Source organism: Muntiacus reevesi, chromosome 10 (assembly GCF_963930625.1).
Source record: "Muntiacus reevesi chromosome 10, mMunRee1.1, whole genome shotgun sequence".
NCBI classification, from domain to species: Eukaryota; Metazoa; Chordata; class Mammalia; order Artiodactyla; family Cervidae; genus Muntiacus; species Muntiacus reevesi.
In genome coordinates this window covers 9,755,069-9,772,837 of record NC_089258.1, presented here as the reverse complement: position 1 = coordinate 9,772,837, position 17,769 = coordinate 9,755,069, and the positions used below count along the sequence as shown (strand labels likewise).

At 39.6% G+C, this 17,769-nt stretch overlaps 1 protein-coding gene across 1 annotated transcript; it reads left to right on the top strand.

Moving 5' to 3' along the window:
- Window positions 1-5,422: 5,422 nt before the first annotated feature.
- On the top strand, window positions 5,423-17,387 carry QNG1 (Q-nucleotide N-glycosylase 1). The gene is made up of 4 exons (XM_065946703.1): window positions 5,423-5,984; window positions 6,504-6,763; window positions 14,214-14,409; window positions 16,608-17,387. The coding sequence occupies exons 1-4, from the start codon at window positions 5,648-5,650 to the stop codon at window positions 16,838-16,840; spliced, it is 1,026 nt and encodes a 341-aa protein (XP_065802775.1). The 5' UTR covers window positions 5,423-5,647; the 3' UTR covers window positions 16,841-17,387.
- The last annotated feature ends 382 nt before the right edge of the window (window positions 17,388-17,769 follow it).

The window sequence follows — 17,769 nt, the reverse complement described above, 5'->3', positions numbered from 1 at the left end:
TAACTGGAAGTTCATAACTTCTGACTGTCTTCATTCAATTTCTACCCCCCCCCCCCCCGCCCCGCCACTTCCACATATTTGAATATCAGTTCTGGAAACTTCTTTAGCTTGTCTTTAAGCAGTGCAACGACCCCTTTCTTGATGATTTCCAGACTCCATTCCACTGACAGCTCAGCTCCAGCTTGTAGCAACCTTGAGCTAATGTTGATTACCAGACCAATATTTTGTGTTATATCCTGAAATGAAGTGTGGTGAGTTCAAAATTGTTCAAAGAAACCACATGTGCAAGCAGTACATACACCAAGTCTGGATGGTGGTGAGAATTTGGCAGGCAGGCAGGGAACTGATGATCTCTAATATCATTCAAATCACTTTTCCAGTGACATTTCAGTCTTGTTTGTAATCTGCTAAAGGAACTTCACTGGAACTCAGCAAACCTCTCAAGGACTGTCTAGCTTATTCCAGAACTTTGTTGTGTAATCTGTACACAGCAAGGAAAGTAATTAGACTATCAGTTTACTGTAAAAGGATACAACACAGGAACAGCCAGATGCAAGAGATGGATAGGGCAAGGTATATAGGAAGGGATGTAGAGTGCTCATGCTCTCCCATCATGTTACTTTCCCTGAATCTCACCAATCTGGAAGCTCTGAACTGAGTTGCTGTTTTGCTTTGTTTTGTTTTGTTTATAATACTTCTTCCTCCAAAGTAGGAAATATTAATATTTCACTAGCTGAAAGTAAACTATGGTTCAAAAAAAATTCTAATTGGTTTTGAACAATAGTAAGAATGTTAATGATCTATAATGAAAATGATACAGTTATCCTCAAGAGTTTTCATCAGAAGGAGTCCATTCTGTCCCTAATCCAAGCCTACCAATATATAGGTAGGATATTTTACATACAATAAGAATAGGAAGAGAAGAGCCTTCAATGTTACTAAGAAAACTAGGATAATTCCCTGATAGCTCAGTTGATAAAGAATCCTCCTGCAATGCAGAAGACCCCAGATTGACTCCTGGGTCAGCGAAGATCTACTGGAGAAGGGATAGGCTACCCACTCCAGTATTCTTGGGCTTCCTTGTGGCTCAGCTGGTAAAGAATCTGCCTGCAATGCAGGAGAGCTGGGTCTGATCCCTGGGTTGGGAAGACCCCTGGAGAAGGGAACAGCTACCCACTCCAGTATACTGGCCTGGAGAATTCCATCAGTCCATGGGGTCACAAAGAGTCAGACATGACTGAGTGACTTCCACTTTCAACTTTCACAGTGCCCTAGAAGTTGAGAGTGAATTTTAAGAAAGTAGTCGATTTTAAGGGGCTTCTCAGATGGCGCCAGTGGTAAAAAAAAAAATAAAAAATAAAAAACCCACCTGCCAATGCAGGAGATGTAAGAGATGGGGGTTCTATGCCTGGGTTAGGAAGATCCCCTGGAGGAGGGAATGGCAAGCCGTTTCAGTATTCTTGCCTGGAGAATCCCGTGGACAGGGGAACCTGGCAGGCAGTCTATAGTGTCAAAGAGTTGGACATGACTGAAGCAACTTAGCACTCATGCATGTAGTCAATTTTAAATGCTATATATGGATAAATCAAGGAAAAACTGAACTGGAAAATTACACAGTAGTAAACTATATCTCTTTTCTGTTAAGTCTTCTTGGGGCTTTAGTCTATTGATCACTTTGGGAGAGTCAGGAGAAATGAAAACAACAGATATCCTACCTTCACAAAATCCATTTTACTTCTTTGTTTTCCTCCTTCTACATATATCAGAAGCTACTCCTATCTAGCCATTGTTCCCTACTCCCATCTAGTCTATTGTCCATCCATTGCTCTGGCCAACTTTTGCAACTTATGCTCAAAAATGCATTTTAACTCATCTTCTTTAAGTATCTGTCATAATCAATCATAATAGAAAATGGCAGATGTAGCAATGATTGTTGCCAATGCTTAAAATTTAATCCAGCTATTCAGACTGAAGTTTCTCCTGATAATTGGAATAATCAAACTTGATTACTGGTCAGGAGGGGGAAAAGTGATAGGGACACAACATCATTGATCATGCCTCCCTCTCTGATCTTCTCTTCAAAAGCCTATGCCTAAGGGATAGGGCTTTTGGTAAAGGTTTTCAAAAGAAACATACTCCCTTGCTATGTTTCCTTGGCCCTTTAGAGTCATCTTACAACTGTAAAGCCACATACTAATGACAGACAGAAAACAAGAAGCCTAGTTTCTTGCTGACATTCTCAAATAGCTACACCAGCCCTGGAGTGTCTGCTTCTGTAGTTCTTATGGCATGATAATAACGATCTCTTTTTCATTTAGTCACTGGAGTCTGGTTTTCTGTTGCTCAAGTATAACTCTACCCAGGCATTTGATTGTCCACTTTTCCCACTAGATCATAAAATGTCAGATAGGATCTGCTACCTGTGTAAGCTAGGATGCTTTCATAGAAAATAATAGAAAACCCAATCAAAATGGCTTTAACTATAAGGAAGTTTATTAACTCAGATAATTGGAGATCTAGAAGTAAGACAAACTTAAGAGTAGACATAATCCCATGATTCCAGTTCCATTTCTCTGCCATTCTTTCGACTTCCCCTATATGTAGACTTCCTGTTCCAGTATCAGAAGGACAGTAGTGGGGGCTTCCCTGTTGGCTCAGTGGTAAAGAATCCACCTGCCAATGCAGAAGACATGGGTTTGATCCCTGATGCAGGAAGATTCCAAGTGCTGCGGAGAAACTAATGCTGCTCACCACAACTATGGACCCTGTGCTCTAGAGCTCGAGTTCTGGCAACAAAAAAAGCCACTGCAATGAGAAGCCCGTGCACCTCAATTCGAGAGTAGTCCCCTGCTCACCACAACCAGAGAAAGCCTCACAAAGCAACAAAGACCCAGCACAGCCAAAAAGTAATTAATTATTTTTTAAAAAGAACTGTAGCAATTTCAAGCCTCATACCCAAGAATAACTATGTCCAGAAGAATTGTGAATCACTTCTCAAAGTTCTCCTGGAAAATTTTTCTGGAAGCAGCCTTCAAACCTATTGCAACTCACTGAGGTGAACTGGGGAACGTGCAGGATCCTAATCCAATCTCTGGCAAGAGGGTAATATTACCCTTAGACCAGTCCAGACCTCTGGAGCTGAGGATGCTGTGCTACATCAACTGTGAATGAGAGAGGGATTTCTGAACATCAGAATTCTGTTGGGAATTCTGTTGGGAAGAAATTCTGATGTTGAGTAGGTAAAGAACTCACTTTTTATATTCCCAGCATCTTGCAAACATACTTTAAAAAAAAAAAAAAACCTCCACCTACACATGCAAAGTTTACACTTTATCTCAACAAGTTTCTTGAGAGGAGGAAGCATGTTTTACTTCTGTTTATACTACTCCCGTGTCTAACTCAATAGCCTGAACATAGTAGAATTCAAGTTGTTGATTTTTCTGTCAACAAGCCTCAGAAAATAGCTTAAATTATTTAACCTCTTGGATTCTTTTGAGGATTGCTAGAACTTCTTGCTAATCAATCAACTTTTTTTTTCTTTTGGCCACATGGCTTGCGGGATGTTTAGTTGCCCACCAGGGATTGAAGCTGGGACAACGGCAGTGAAAGTGCCAACTCCTAACTACTAGACCACCAGGGAACTCTGTACTAATCAACTTCTTTGACTCCCAAGGCTTAGAACTGCTGGGATAGTCAATAGGTTGACATTTATTCAATAACCCTGTTATTGTACTAGTTACTTTTTCAGGGAGAGCAAATCGTCAGAGAAGGCAATGGCACCCCACTCCAGTACACTTGCCTGGACAATCACATGGACGGAGGAGCCTGGTAGGCTGCAGTCCATTGGGTTGCTAAAAGAGTTGGGCACGACTTAGTGACTTCACTTTCACTTTTCACTTTCGTGCATTGGAGAAGGAAATGGCAACCCACTCCAGTGTTCTTGCCTGGAGAATCCCTGGGACGGCGGAGCCTGGTGGGCTGCTGTCTATGGGGTCGCACAGAGTCGGACACGACTGAAGCGACTCAGCAGCATCTTGCTGAGTTCTTAAAGCTCCTATTTCTCATTCAAATGGAGAAACTAGAGAGATGAAGATGTTCTGCTTTTCTAGGGGCACAGTTGTCAGACTTAAAGGTTCCAAATCCTCCCCAAATTCAGTAACTAGAGATGACTGCTTATGATTGTTTTTAATAGTTGATTTTCAAAGATGTGAACATATAATATGACCCATGGAAATATGTCTCTAAAGGAGAAAAAAATATTTGCCTCCTTTCTAAAATTTCATCACTAGGCAAATTTGGGTCATTCTAAAATTCTTTCCTCATCCTACTAGAAAGTTTGTGTTTTGTTTTTTGTTGTTTTTAAAGTTTGGGGTTGTGAGGGGATACTTCTATCTTCTAATGTCTCCTCAGTTGATTAGAGCCACTGACATAGTCCCTACTTGACCAGGATAGTTGGCATTGCTAAGCTTGGTTCACAGAAAGTGCCTTTGACTGGAGCTCTCATCTCAGCTTAGACCACTACTGTGACCAAGGACTAACCACTGAACCACTCAGTTTCTCTCGCAAAACCGGGGATTACAGTTGCTGCTTTTGACATGGCCCAAGACTAACTGGGATTCAGTATTTCAGTATTTAAGCACAAATCCAGACACACAAGATTAATTTAACAATTTAAATAGATGTTTCCTCATCCATTTTTCCAAACATTCCAACTGGTCCTAAATCTCCCAATGGGCCAGGTGTGCTTATTTGCTCAGTCTTGCCTGACTCTTTGCAACCCCATGGACTGTAGTCCGCCAGGCTCTTCTGTCCATGGGGATTCTCCAGGCAAAAATACTGGAGTGGGTTGCCATTTCCTTCTCCAGGGAATCTTCTCAACCCGGGGATCGAACCCAGGTCTCCCGCATTGCAGACGGATCCTTTACCGTCTGAGCCACCAAAGGGGCCAAGAATACAGCAAAATGAAGAGGACTGCCTGGGGGAGAGGGGTTGGGGGGACCGCCAACCCGTGTCGCAGTCTTGGGGTGGCTCGGTCCCCGACACGATCACCCACGGCCATAAAGTTCCTCGAGTCCCAGGAACTTGGCTGCAGCGTGTCGCCAACGGTGTCCTGCCCAGACTTCGCCCTCAGTAGACAGGAGAAACGCAGAAGCCGACTGGGAGCAACACAGTACACTGGTTGGAGTCGTTGAAACTCGGGCCACTGCGTCTCGCAGGCCCACCTGCCCGGGGGAGGGTGGGTGCACGGGCAAAACAGCTGAGCAAGCCCTCAGGTCTCAGGTTGGGCAACTCCCAGCAGGCGCGCGACCGACGCTTCGAGGCGGTTTCCGGACCTTCAGAACCGGAAGCGGGTCTCGGGCGCGTGCCCGGGCCCGAGTGGGCGGGGCCACCCTCCCGGAAGTGCCTGCGGCCTCGGGCTGGTTTTCGCTGTGCCCCAGTGGTGCGCGCGGGGCCGTAAGGGGATTGGACACTGTCGGTTCTCTTATCCTCTCTGAGAGGACGGGAGCCTGTTAGGGCAACGAACCCGCGGTGGGAAGGGAGGGAAAGTCGTAGGGGACCCTGGCCTTTGTCCCTGCTAGAGAGGGAAGGGCGTTTGGCCAGCCCGCCGGCAAAAGTGTCGGTTCCAGTCCCACAGGAGAAGTGCGGGATGGACGGGCTTCTGACTCCCAGGGAGTCTGCAAAATTCATTGCCGAGAACAGTCGAGATGTGTTCATTGACCACGGAGGCGTGCGGAGGGTGGCCGAGCTGCTGCTGGCCAAGGCCACGGGGCCCGAGCTGCGCATTGGGGGCTGGAAGGCGATTCACGAGCTGAACCCTAGGGGCGCAGACGAGGCCGCCGTTAACTGGGTGTTCGTGATAGACACGCTCAACTTCTCTTTCTGGTCGGAGAGTGACGAGCACAAATGTCTGGTGGGGTTCGGGGGAAAGACGTACAGTGGGTACTGGTCCCTGTGCGCCGCGGTCAACAGAGCTCTGGACGAAGGTCGGTACCCCTACTCCCGGTCAGACCCAGTGGCTTTGAGATTGCATTTTACTGGGAGGGTCCCACAGAGTGGGTTGGGACACGGAATAATGTATTGATAAGCCGAATTTATTGCCGGTATCTCTGCTTAAAATAAAAGTACGAGAAGCTGGCATGAAATCTTTGTTCCGTGTGAAATGATTCTGATACTTACCACTGTCGCAGCTAAGACTGAAAGTCAGTTTTCTAGGGAACACCCCTCTGATGACATCTGAGGAGCAAAGGGACAAATATTATCATACACTTTACACAGTCAGAATACATTTGATGTAATATTACAATTGTTAGAAGTGGATGAGTAAGTACAGATGAGCAAATACAGAATGAGGGATCGGTTTCTGGTTTTTTAATTATTCATCTACTTTTAGTTCTTTCCTGTAATACTTAAGTGGTTTCATTTTAATTGTATGTTGTAAAAGCAAGGGTCTAATGAATATAAAAGTATGACATTGTTCCTCTGCATGTGCTTTTCTTCCTTAGGGATCCCAATAACTAGTGCTTCCTACTATGCCACAGTGACCCTTGATGAGGTTCGACATATACTCCGGTCTGACACAGATGTCCCCATGCCTTTGATAGAAGAGAGGCATCGTATTCTCAATGAAACCGGGAAAATTCTACTTGAGAAGTTTGGAGGCTCTTTTCTTAATTGTGTCCAAAAAAGTGATAAAAGTGCTCAGAAGTTATTGCACCTGGTGGTTGAAAACTTTCCTTCTTACAGAGATGTGACTCAGTTTGAGGTGAGTTGCTCCCCTTCTGGAGATTTTAGAGTTCTTAATTATCTTCTCATAGATAACTCTTTTACTTTCAGAACTCCTTTGGAGAATAAAAATTTAAATTCTGGAATTTTTTCCTAATGAAACCAAAGAACAGTAACAAAATTGTTAAGCAGTGTTTCAAAGACATTACTTCTCTTAATGTTTTCTAATCAGTGTATTTCCTTTATTCTTTTGTCCTTTACAGTGTTTCAGACCTAAGAAAACACTAGACTTAACATGATGTCACTTAGGGATAGTGAGGTCCTTTTAGTACTTCAAAATCTTTACTTCATTGGATGAGAATCAGAATGTATACTAAATTTTCTCTTTAAAAAATTTCTTGCTGAGTTCTAATATATATATACTATGTATTTTCTTTTTCATACACAGGGTAGTTTAACAGTATTATTTGCTCTTTGGTACAAAAAAATTTAAGTAGGCACACTTTTAAAATGGTGACCATTTTGTATACTCTCCTAGTATACATCTGGATTTTGTTTTTGTATAATTCGTTTAGAATTTGTTATCACTGTGTATTTTAACTGTTAAATAGAATTGAAAGTAACTTAAGAGGGACCATATATATAAATCTCTTGACTAAGTTAATAAGTACTTATGTCAACTTGAAATTTTAAAGCTCCCCTTTTGTAATCACAACAACTAAAATGACTGGTAATATTGTTCAAATCTCTCTTTATGATTTACAAGGTATTTGCTTGCACACACTCTCATTTGATCCACAGAACAGTTCTGTAGGGCTAAGGACAAGGAACATTATAGTCCTATTTGTAGACCTGGAACCAAAGTCTCAGAAATAGAAAGGTTAGCTAATGTACAATATCTTAGGTCATTTAGTCAAGAAGTAGCTAGCTTTTCAGTTCTACTGTAAAGTGAAAGATGCCTGATTATGTATGTTAAGATTCTTTTAATTGCAAGTGACAGACACAAAACAAGATTTGGAGATAAATATCCAGGATCAGGGACTCAAAGCCATCGGGATTCGGTCCTCTCTTCTTTGTTTCTGCTGACTCTGTTTTTCTCTTACCACAGGCCAACTTTCTTCATGAAGTAGAAAAGTAGATAGCTGACCTACTTTATAGCACAGAGAACTCCACTCAGTTCTCTGTAATAGTCTACTCTGTAACTCTACTCAATACTCTATAACGGGAAAAGAGTTTCCCATTTTATCACTTTAGCCACCAGGGAGAGAGGGAGGAACTCTCTTGCTTCCAGTTCTAAAACCCCTGGAGAAGGACTGATTGACCTGGCATGGATGATGACCAGTTAAGTGTGACTGTGGAGAGTCGTATGGATGGACACAGGCAGTTCCTAGGAAACAGACCCTAAGCCACTGTTGAACTTCATTCTCTTCTGAGGAACCGTTTTATTAATTCAGAGGTTACTATGAGCTTTATCTTAGTGTTCAAAGTATGTCATTTCAACCTTGTTTCTCAGAAAATTTGGATCATGTTCCTTATTTCATCATGCTGGCCATTTAAATATATTAAACAGTGTATAAAAGAAATCAAACTGTCACTCATGTGGCTTGAAATCTGTGTATTCCAGAATCAACATGGTTGTTATAGAAGAAGGGCTAAAATTAAATTTAACATGACTTTAGGATGGTGGCCCAGTTGGTAAAGAATCTGCCTGCAGTGAGGGAGACCTGGGTTCGATCCCTGGGTTGGGAAGATCCCCTGGAGAAGGGAAAGGCTACCCACTCCAGTATTCTGGCCTAGAGAATTACATGGAGTGTATACTCCTTGGGGTCGCAAAGAGTCGGATACGACTGAGCGACTTTCAATTACTTACTCACTTACTAGGATGGAATGAATTCAGGACATCATGTAGTTGTTTACTTTCCAGTTATCCTGAATTTTTGTTTTTGTGAGAGAAAGGAGTGAATTTTTTTTGGTAGATAAGATTGAGTTACTAAGCGTTTGCTGAAATTCTCTTTTATTTATAGCAGAGTGCTTTCTTTTGATTTGTTATATATGCTGAGAAGTTCAATTAGAAACTGTACCAGGATATAGATTAATTTTAAGACTGATAACACATTTTTTTTTTCTTGGCCACACCGTGCAGCATGTAGGCTTTTAGTCCCTTACCGGGGATTGAACCTCTGCCCACTGTATTTGAAACTCAGAGTCTTAACCACTGGACCGCCAGGGAAGTCTGACACTGATACATTTTAAAATGAAAATTAGTACCTGAGCCATTTCCCATCATTACTCATTTCTAAAATACATTCTTACAGAAAAATACCCAAAATGTAACAAAAATCAAATTTAAACATTTTAGTACTTTTTAAAAGAAGTATTACTAACATTTTTTCATTTTTCATTTATATTTTCATAAGATTATCATTATTGTTATCCCAAAGTGCTATATTTCTTGAATCCCTGTGATTCCTCACATGACACTGAGTGTAAAGTGAGGACTCACTTAATCCTTTGATTAGTTAATTTTAAGTTGCCTTTGCATATTTATTTATTTTAAAAATTTTTCATGGAGTATAGTTGATTTACAATTTTGTGTTAGTTTCCGGTGACATAAATAATTCACCAAAGTGAATCAGTTATACATATGTCTACTCTTTTTTATTTATTTTTTTGTCCACTCCTTTTTAGATTCTTTTCCCATTACAGAATATTGAGTAGAGTTCTCTGTGCTACACAGTAGGTCCTATTCGTTTTCTACTTTATATAGAGTAATGTGTATATGTCAATCCCAGTCTTCCAAATGATCTCCCCACCCCAACCTTCCACCCCTGGTAACCATATGTTTGTTTTCTACGTCTGTGACTGCATATTCATTTAAAAGATAAACAAATGATTAAAGCACTTTGCTCAATTCCAAGTCTAAAGGAATTCTGATGAACTTTTGGTACTGCTGCTGAATTCAGAAAGTGATAAAATCAGATGTATTTTTTAAAATTGTAGTTGGTTATTTATTGGCTGCACTGGGTCTTTGTTGCTGTCCTTGGGCTCTTCTCTAGTTGTGGCAGGTGGGGGCTCCTCTCTAGGTGTAGCGCAGGGCTTCTCACTGTGGTGGGTCTCTTGTTGCAGAGCACAGGTTCTAGGTGTGTGGGCTTCAGTAGCTGCCCCACTTTGGGCTCAGTAGTTGTGGCTCGTGGGCTGTAGAGCACGGGCTCCATAGTTGTGGCACTTGTGCTCAGTTGCCCTGAGGCACGTGGAATCTTCCCAGGCCAGGGATCGAACCCATGTCCCTTGCATTGGCAGGTGTATTCTTATCCACTGTACCACCAGGGAAGTCCTCAAATGTCTTTCTATCCATATTTTTAAAATTTTCTAATTGCAAAAGTAAAACTAATTACAGATTTTGGATAGTACAGAGCAGCAGTCTTTATTCTGCCAAGAGGTAACCATTGTTCGCAATCTGGTCTTTTTCTCTCTGTGTGTGACTATTATTGTGGGAAGAAATGTGCTATGTAAACTGTTTTAAAATTTAATATATTACGAGCATCTATGTCAGTAAAAATTCTTTCACAGCACAATATTTTTCCATGCCACCCTTCTTAATGGCTTCATAGTACTCCACTGTATTGATGTACATTAGCATAATTATTTGCCCAAACTATTTTACCACAATAATTATGATATATAGTTTTATTTTTAAATTAAATTTTATATCTTATTGTTTCCAGTTTTATGTAAAAATAAGCAATATTGCACAACAGTTTAACACCCTTAATTATTTCCTTACAATGGATTCCCCATAATGAGATTACTGAGTTAGAGTGTGGCCAGGATTTTCAGACTTATAATACATAAAAGTGGTTACTCTTCTCCAGGAAAACAATAACAAAGACGATCAGCAGTAGCATATTAGAGTGTCCTTTTCCCTACTCCTTCATAATATGGTAGTAGTATCACTTGCTATATTTTTTAACCTTCAGCAAGTTACATAAAAATAGTTATAATTGTTTTTAATGTTACACTTACTTACTGAGATTATCATTTGTTTTTAGACTTTGTGAACAAGTTAATGAAGTTAGAGAATTTGTCTAAATGAGACAGATTAGATGAGTGATTTCTCAACCTGGCTGTGCCCCAGAATCAGGAGACTTCAGAATTCAGATTCATTTCCAAAGCACCACCATCAAAGATTCTGATCTCTGGGTAAAAGAACTTTATTTTAAAGCTCTTAAATTGACTCTGATTTAGAATATTCAGTAACTATTGTTTAGTTGTTAAGTCATGTCTGAGTCTTTTTCAATCCCAGTGACTGTAGCCCGCCAGGCTCCTCTGTCCATGGGATTTTCCAGGCAGGAATACTGGAGTGGGTTGCCATTTCCTTCTCCAGGGCATCTTCCAATCCAGGGATTAAACCTGCATCTCCAGTGTTGGCAGGTGGATTCTTTATCACTGAGCCACCAGGGAAGCCCATTCAGTAACTATAAAAGCCCTAATTAACAGATCAACTTCCTTTGTGCTGACATACTGATAAATATACATGAAAAGCTTGAGCTTTTCTCCCCTGGTGATTCAGAATCCGCCTGCAATTTGGGAAACCTGGCTTCGATCCCTGGGTTGGGAAGATCCCCTGGAGGAAGGCATGGCAACCTGCTCCAGTATTCTTGCCTGGAGAATCCTCATGGACAGAGGAGCCTGGTGGGCAACAGTCCATGGGGTCGCAAAAAGTCAGACAGGACTGAGTGACTAAGCATAATTGATAACATGTTATGTTATTCTTAAGCATTTGTAATCCTCGACCTTTCTAGTTTGTTCCTGATAAGTTTGTTGCAGAAAATCAACTCATGGTTATAGTGTGTTACATTGATTATTACTTTATAAAGGCACTGTTTTGAGAATATTTTATTTGCAAAGCAGTATTATGGAACATGTGTGCTGTGTGCCTAGTCGCTCAGTCGTGTCTGACTCTTTGTGACCCCATGGGCTGTGGCCCACCAGGCTCCTCTGTCCATGGGAATTTTCCAGGCAAGAATACTGGAGTGGGTTGCCGTGCCCTCCTCCAGGGAATCTTCCCGACCCAGGGATTGAACCCAGCTCTTGCACCTTGCAGGAGGATTCTTTACCATCTGAGCCAACAGGGAAGCCCTATGGAACATATAGGGAATTGTTACTAGAGGATTTCTTAGTATTTTCAGTGATATCAGTTAATATTTTGGAGATGTAGATTTGGTTACTAAAATTATTTGACAACTAAAAACCATATTAGCTTGTTAAAAAATGCTTTGTAGGTGATTTGAGTTTATTTTTAGATTCTTCACTTGAATTTGTTTTTGTTTTCATTTTAGGATATTATAATCTAACCTTCATGATATGCTAGTTGGCCACCATGGAAACAGTGCTCATGATGTGACAATTTGTGTTTCGTTAGATGCTGGCACTGATTTTGCTATATAAGTCTGGCTCCTCGATTTTTCCTGTTTGGTCTATGCATGCATGCGTGTTAAGTCGCTTCAGTCATGTCCAGCTCTTTGCAATCCTATAGACTATAGCCTGCCAGGCTTCTCTGTCCATGGGAATCTCCAGACATTGTGCTGTCCTCCAGGGGATCCTCCTAACCCAGGGATTGAACCCATATCTCTTATGTCTCCTGAATTCGCAGGAGGGTTCTTTACCACTAGTGCCACCTGGGAAGCCCTTGCTCTATGAATCTTGTTAAAAGTAGGAAACAGTAGCTTCTATTATAATGCATATTATGGTTAATACTTCTTTTTGGAGCAGTTTTATTTTGTGAATTAAGTTTTATGCTTGCTGTTCAATAAAGTTGACTTGAATTAAAAATCTAGTTACCATCTACAAGTCCAGAATCCATAAAGGAACAATTGCCAGGTTGTCATATTTTGGTAGGTTTGGGAATATGAATTATTCCCAGATGATACAGAAGTATTTCTTAGTGGTGATTTCTTCCCCTATCACTCAATGTAATTTACAGACTTTACACCAAAAAATGAGTGTATGTGTTTGCCCTAGAAAACAATATACTCAGTTTCTTAGTGGTGGCTTTAGAAAATTTAGTTTAAAAAAAGATGGAAAACTTAGTTTACTTATAAAAAGTATGTCTGGATTGATTGCAGGGGGTATTCTTTAAGGTTAAACAGTATTAAGTTATTTCTCATTAGGATAGTATAGCAATATTTTTAAAATAAGTAGTTTTAATAGAGTTTTTTTAATAAATAAAGAAATCTACATTATCATCTTAAAGAATTTTTATATGGAGTCTGTCCTTGAAGAATTTAACTTCATTTTTTATTTGCTTCTTTATGTCATTTACTTATTTAAACATTCTCCAAGGTGGTCAGAATGTGTTTTGGAAGCCAGTGATACTTATTCACAGTTAGCAGACTCACAGTTATAAGAGATGATTTGAGGTCATTAACCTTGGTATTAAGACTAGGTGTAGATTGTAATTATGTTTTTCCACAGTCAGTGCTAATGAGCATTTGTAGTTTATAGAGAATTTTTGAGTTAAATTATGACGCGTTGTCTTATAATGCTTGGTTAAATTTGTTTCTGCTATGTATAATTGGTAGCTTATTTTTTTATATGGACTTAAATTTTGACTTGGACCGTTTCCAAAAATGGTTGACTTGATAAATTCTAGCTGTTGATCCGGAGAAGGCAATGGGACCCCACTCCAGTACTCTTGCCTGAAAAATCCCATGGATGGAGGAGCCTGGTAGGCTGCAGTCCATGGGGTCGCTAAGAGTCGGACACGACTAAGTGACTTCACTTTTACTTTTCACTTGCACACATTGGAGAAGGAAATGGCAACCCACTCCTGGAGTTCTTACCTGGAGAATCCCAGGGACGGGGGAGCCTGGTGGGCTGCCTTCTGTGGGGTCGCACAGGGTCGGACACGACTGAAGCGACTTAGCAGCAGCAGCAGCAGCTGTTGATCAGTTGTGTCTTTATCTCTGAAATACGTTAATCATTTTTTCTGAAAGGAAACAGTTAAAAAATGTATATTGTAATTCTCTTCCAAAAGTGAGTTCAGGGATGATTATTTTTTCTTCCATATGCTTCTATATTTTATATAATTAACATGAATTATGTTGCAGTCAGAAAAGCATATATATATATTTTTAAGAAACTTTCTAAAGAAATGCTGTCCAGCCCTTAAACATAGTAAGCAGATAAATTACAGTGGCACAGAAATATGTATATGAAGTAATGTCATTGATAAACAACACTAAGTAGTACCATGATGGCATGAATTGTATTTTATGTGCTTTGAAAAATAAAGGAAGTAAACCTGGAGTGAGAGAGATAATTTAGTATGTATAGACTCCCTTTTTTTTTCTATAAAAGGTCTATAAATTCTTACCAAAGAGTAAGATTATTTACCCTTGAAAAAATGTTTTCGATGTGTACCTTTTTTTAATAGTATACATAAAGCTTTCAGATACCCAGGTAACATTCATATTCTCTTCATTCATCAGGGGAAAAGAATTTCTTTTTACAAAAGGGCCCAAATCCTGGTGGCAGATACGTGGAGTGTATTAGAGGGGAAGGGAGATGGCTGCTTTGAGGACATCTCCAGTATCACCATGTTTGCCGACTATCGATTGCCGCAGGTTCTTGTTTACCTGGGAGCCCTGAAATACTCCGATGAACTCCTGGAGAAGCTTCTCACAGGTTTGCTAGCTTAATTAAGACATTCTCTGTTGTACTGTGAATTGTTCAGTCTTTGTCATTTCTTTCACAAAAGGTCTTCCCTTAAAAAAAAACACTATTATTGTTAAAGGCTATTATTGTAAAGAATGTAAGGGCAATTAAATTATAGAGAAAATTGGTTTTTTTTTTTTACACTGTGGAATATGGTTATTGCTGGAAATCACACTATCTGGACATCATCATTTCAGACTCTTGTATTAAAATGACACCTAAATTTATGTCACATGATATGAAGGTGTGCAACACTAAGACAGTGTTATTAATTAAGCTTAAGAGCACACTACACTGTGAAATAGAAAGTGGGCTGAAAGATAAATAATATGTACTGAATTTTGAGTGAGGAGGCTCCAAGGTCTGCCTCTGGTTTATCTTGCACAAGTCACTGACTTTTCTAGGCTTATTTATTTGCCATTATTGAGTTTGAATATTCATTCTCAAGAGTGAAAGTCTTATAATGAGTATAGATAATTGTGTTTGTAGAAAAGTAACTTTCCACTTTTTAAATATTCCTTTGCATAAGGAAAATAATTATATTGTACAATTTTCATGTTAATTTCTCTTTTAGGGGCAATATTTTCAGCTACTTTTTTCTTTATTTTTAAAAGAAATTGTTTTTATGATTGAGTAATTTTCTCCCATGAAATAGATTTCAATCACCCAAAATAAGAATAACACAGAATATAAAGGTACCATTATTCCTATGGTTGCTTCTACCAGATTTTTTATGCAGCCTTGGGCAATCCATTTTGCCCATTTCCTCATTTGAAAAATAGCAAGCTGTTTTATGTCATAATACTCATGTCTGGGATCGTTAATTGTTGAATACCTTTAAAGGGACAACCTTTAGCAGTCAGTGCTTCTTCTACATACAGCCATATTCAGTTGACCTTTTCTTTTCTTTTTTTTTTTTTGGTGTATGCAATACACATTCTTATCTTTATAAACACTTTCTTGCCTGGTTTCCCCCACCCAAATTTTCTTTTATTCAGTTCAAATCCTACACATCCAAAAAGGCTTAACTCAAATGCTCAGCCAGTGTCTGTTCCTCCACCTGCCTCAAGGATCAGAGATCGACATATGGAAGGGACACAAGTAACACTATTTAAGATACCAAGTGACAGAGTGGAACCAGTGGAGCTAGGGCATGTCCCCAGGTCTCAGGGGACCACAGGGCTTCTCAGCTACTGTGAAGCTCTGTGCAAGAGTACCGATTGGTGGTCAGAGGCCAAATATAGCTTGCAGATGTGTTTTGTTCAGCTTCAACAGTGTTTTAAGCAATTTTTAATTAGTTATCAGCACTTGACAATTAGATTTCACATGAAATTCAGTTTTCTGATTTCCAAGAGAAGAAAAATGCTCAAACTTTGGGGTCTGTCTACCTTGACATGGGGCAGCACATGCTCTCTAATTTTGCATCCAGCTGCTGCATCTACTTACTCTGTCTGCCTCATCTTTATAGACAGTTGAGTTGCTGAGCCCAACTCTAGTCTCCCTGGCAAAGCACTGCCGGTGTCCACCTTGCAGGATCAGATATACTCTGGAGACTGCAGTTCCTATAGGAGCTAGCGGCTCTGTATTCAGGCAGAGCTGACAAAAGGATTCTGACTCCAAAGAACAAGCATGGTTTTCCTTGCTCAAGCTAAGAATTTTGATCTCCTAGATTTTTCTTGATGTATCTAGAGTGTCCCCAAGGCAGCATTCAATTCTCAAGGGTAAGGGAGGTGCTGTTTATTTGGTCCCATAGGAGTCCTCCAAATTTTGTAGTGATTTTTTTTTCTTCTACATCAAACCCAAATTTTAAATCCCCTCTTTTAAATAATTTAATAATCTTGCTGTTGTACTTTAAAATATATGGCTCACCCATATTCAATTAGCAGGTATTTATTGGGGAGCTAGTATATGCAAGGTGCTATGCCAGGTCTTATGAATATTGAGACAATCAAGTCAGACACGATCCCTGTCCTTGTGGAACTTAACTTGCAATTTTGAATTAATGCCAGAGTTTAGAAATGGTTTAAATTACCAAAAATAAATAAAGTCTGAGATTTACAATTTTAAAATGAATACTATTTAAATACTGCATTTTGTCCTACAGTCAAGTTTTGAATACATTTTATTTCATTGACTATTGTGCTTATTTTTCTTTTTCCTCCTTGCAGGAGAAATGCTTTTTTATGGGACTAGGCAAGAGGTGGAAATCAGAGGGTGCTCAGTTTGGTGTGTCGAGCTGATCCGGGATTGTCTTCTGGAGCTTATTGAAAAAAAGGGTGAAGAAACTACTGGCGAGATCAATTCCATTCTCCTGGATTACTACTTATGGGACTATGCCCGTGATCACAGGGAGGATATGAAAGGAGTTCCATTTCATCGTACACGTTGCATATATTATTGACCCATAGTGTAAACTGATCCTAAGAAAATGCCTTGCATTTTTATATCATAATTATTTATACAATTCTGCTTTGATATTAAGAGAAGGTGGTAGAGGTTACAGCAATAAGAAAATGGATTAGCCAGACTCTTAAAATATTTTCCTGACGTATCACCCTGTATTCCCAATTTTATCCTTTGTTTACTTGTTTAGTTTTGACTATATTTTCTTTTTCTGTAGATACATGAGAGAAATAATGAAGAAAATTTAATGCTTTCTTTAGATCTCAGATTTCTTAAAATTAATCATGCCTTATAATGATCTTTAGTGATAATATTTCATCCATCCAATCGGTATCTTTTTTCACAGTATAGTAATTTTCTGTGTACCATAATCATTTGATATGAGAGAGAGTAGGGTCTTTGCTGTATTGAATGCTGCCACTCTTGTAGAAATCAGTCTTGACAGATATTTAAAAACTTTTTGTTGATAAGCATAATGATTTTCAATTTAGGATATCTTTTTTTCTTCAGAGTAAATACATTGGAATTTTTTGAATAAAGATTTTTTAAACATTTCTTAAATATAGAATGAATTGTTTCATTAAATAGAATTTGCCACATATATTTTTTTAAAGTTTACATTGCATTTGATTATCTGTGTTGTAGGACTCTCATCTCTCAGCTTCACCACCACTTTTGTCTAATGTGCTTAGTCACTCAGTTGTGTCCTGTTCTTTGTGACCCCATGGACTATAGCCCACCAGGCTCCTCTTTCCATGGGATTCTCCAGGCAAGAATACTGGAGTGGGTTGCCATGCCCTCCTCCAGGGGGTCTTCCCAACTCAGGAATCAAACCCAGGTCTCCCACACTGCAGGGGAATTCTTTACCGTCTGATGCACCAGGGAAGCCCTTCCTCTAACATAATCTCGATTTTTGTTTATTATCTA

What these genes read in the sequence shown, in the direction of transcription:
- QNG1 (XM_065946703.1), top strand. Translation starts at nt 5,648, where the DNA reads ATGGACGGGCTTCTGACTCCCAGGGAGTCTGCAAAATTCATTGCCGAG. An exon ending in CAACAGAGCTCTGGACGAAG is followed by an intron (nt 5,985 to 6,503) that starts GTCGGTACCCCT and finishes TTTCTTCCTTAG; the next exon opens with GGATCCCAATAACTAGTGCT. An exon ending in GAGATGTGACTCAGTTTGAG is followed by an intron (nt 6,764 to 14,213) that starts GTGAGTTGCTCC and finishes TTCATTCATCAG; the next exon opens with GGGAAAAGAATTTCTTTTTA.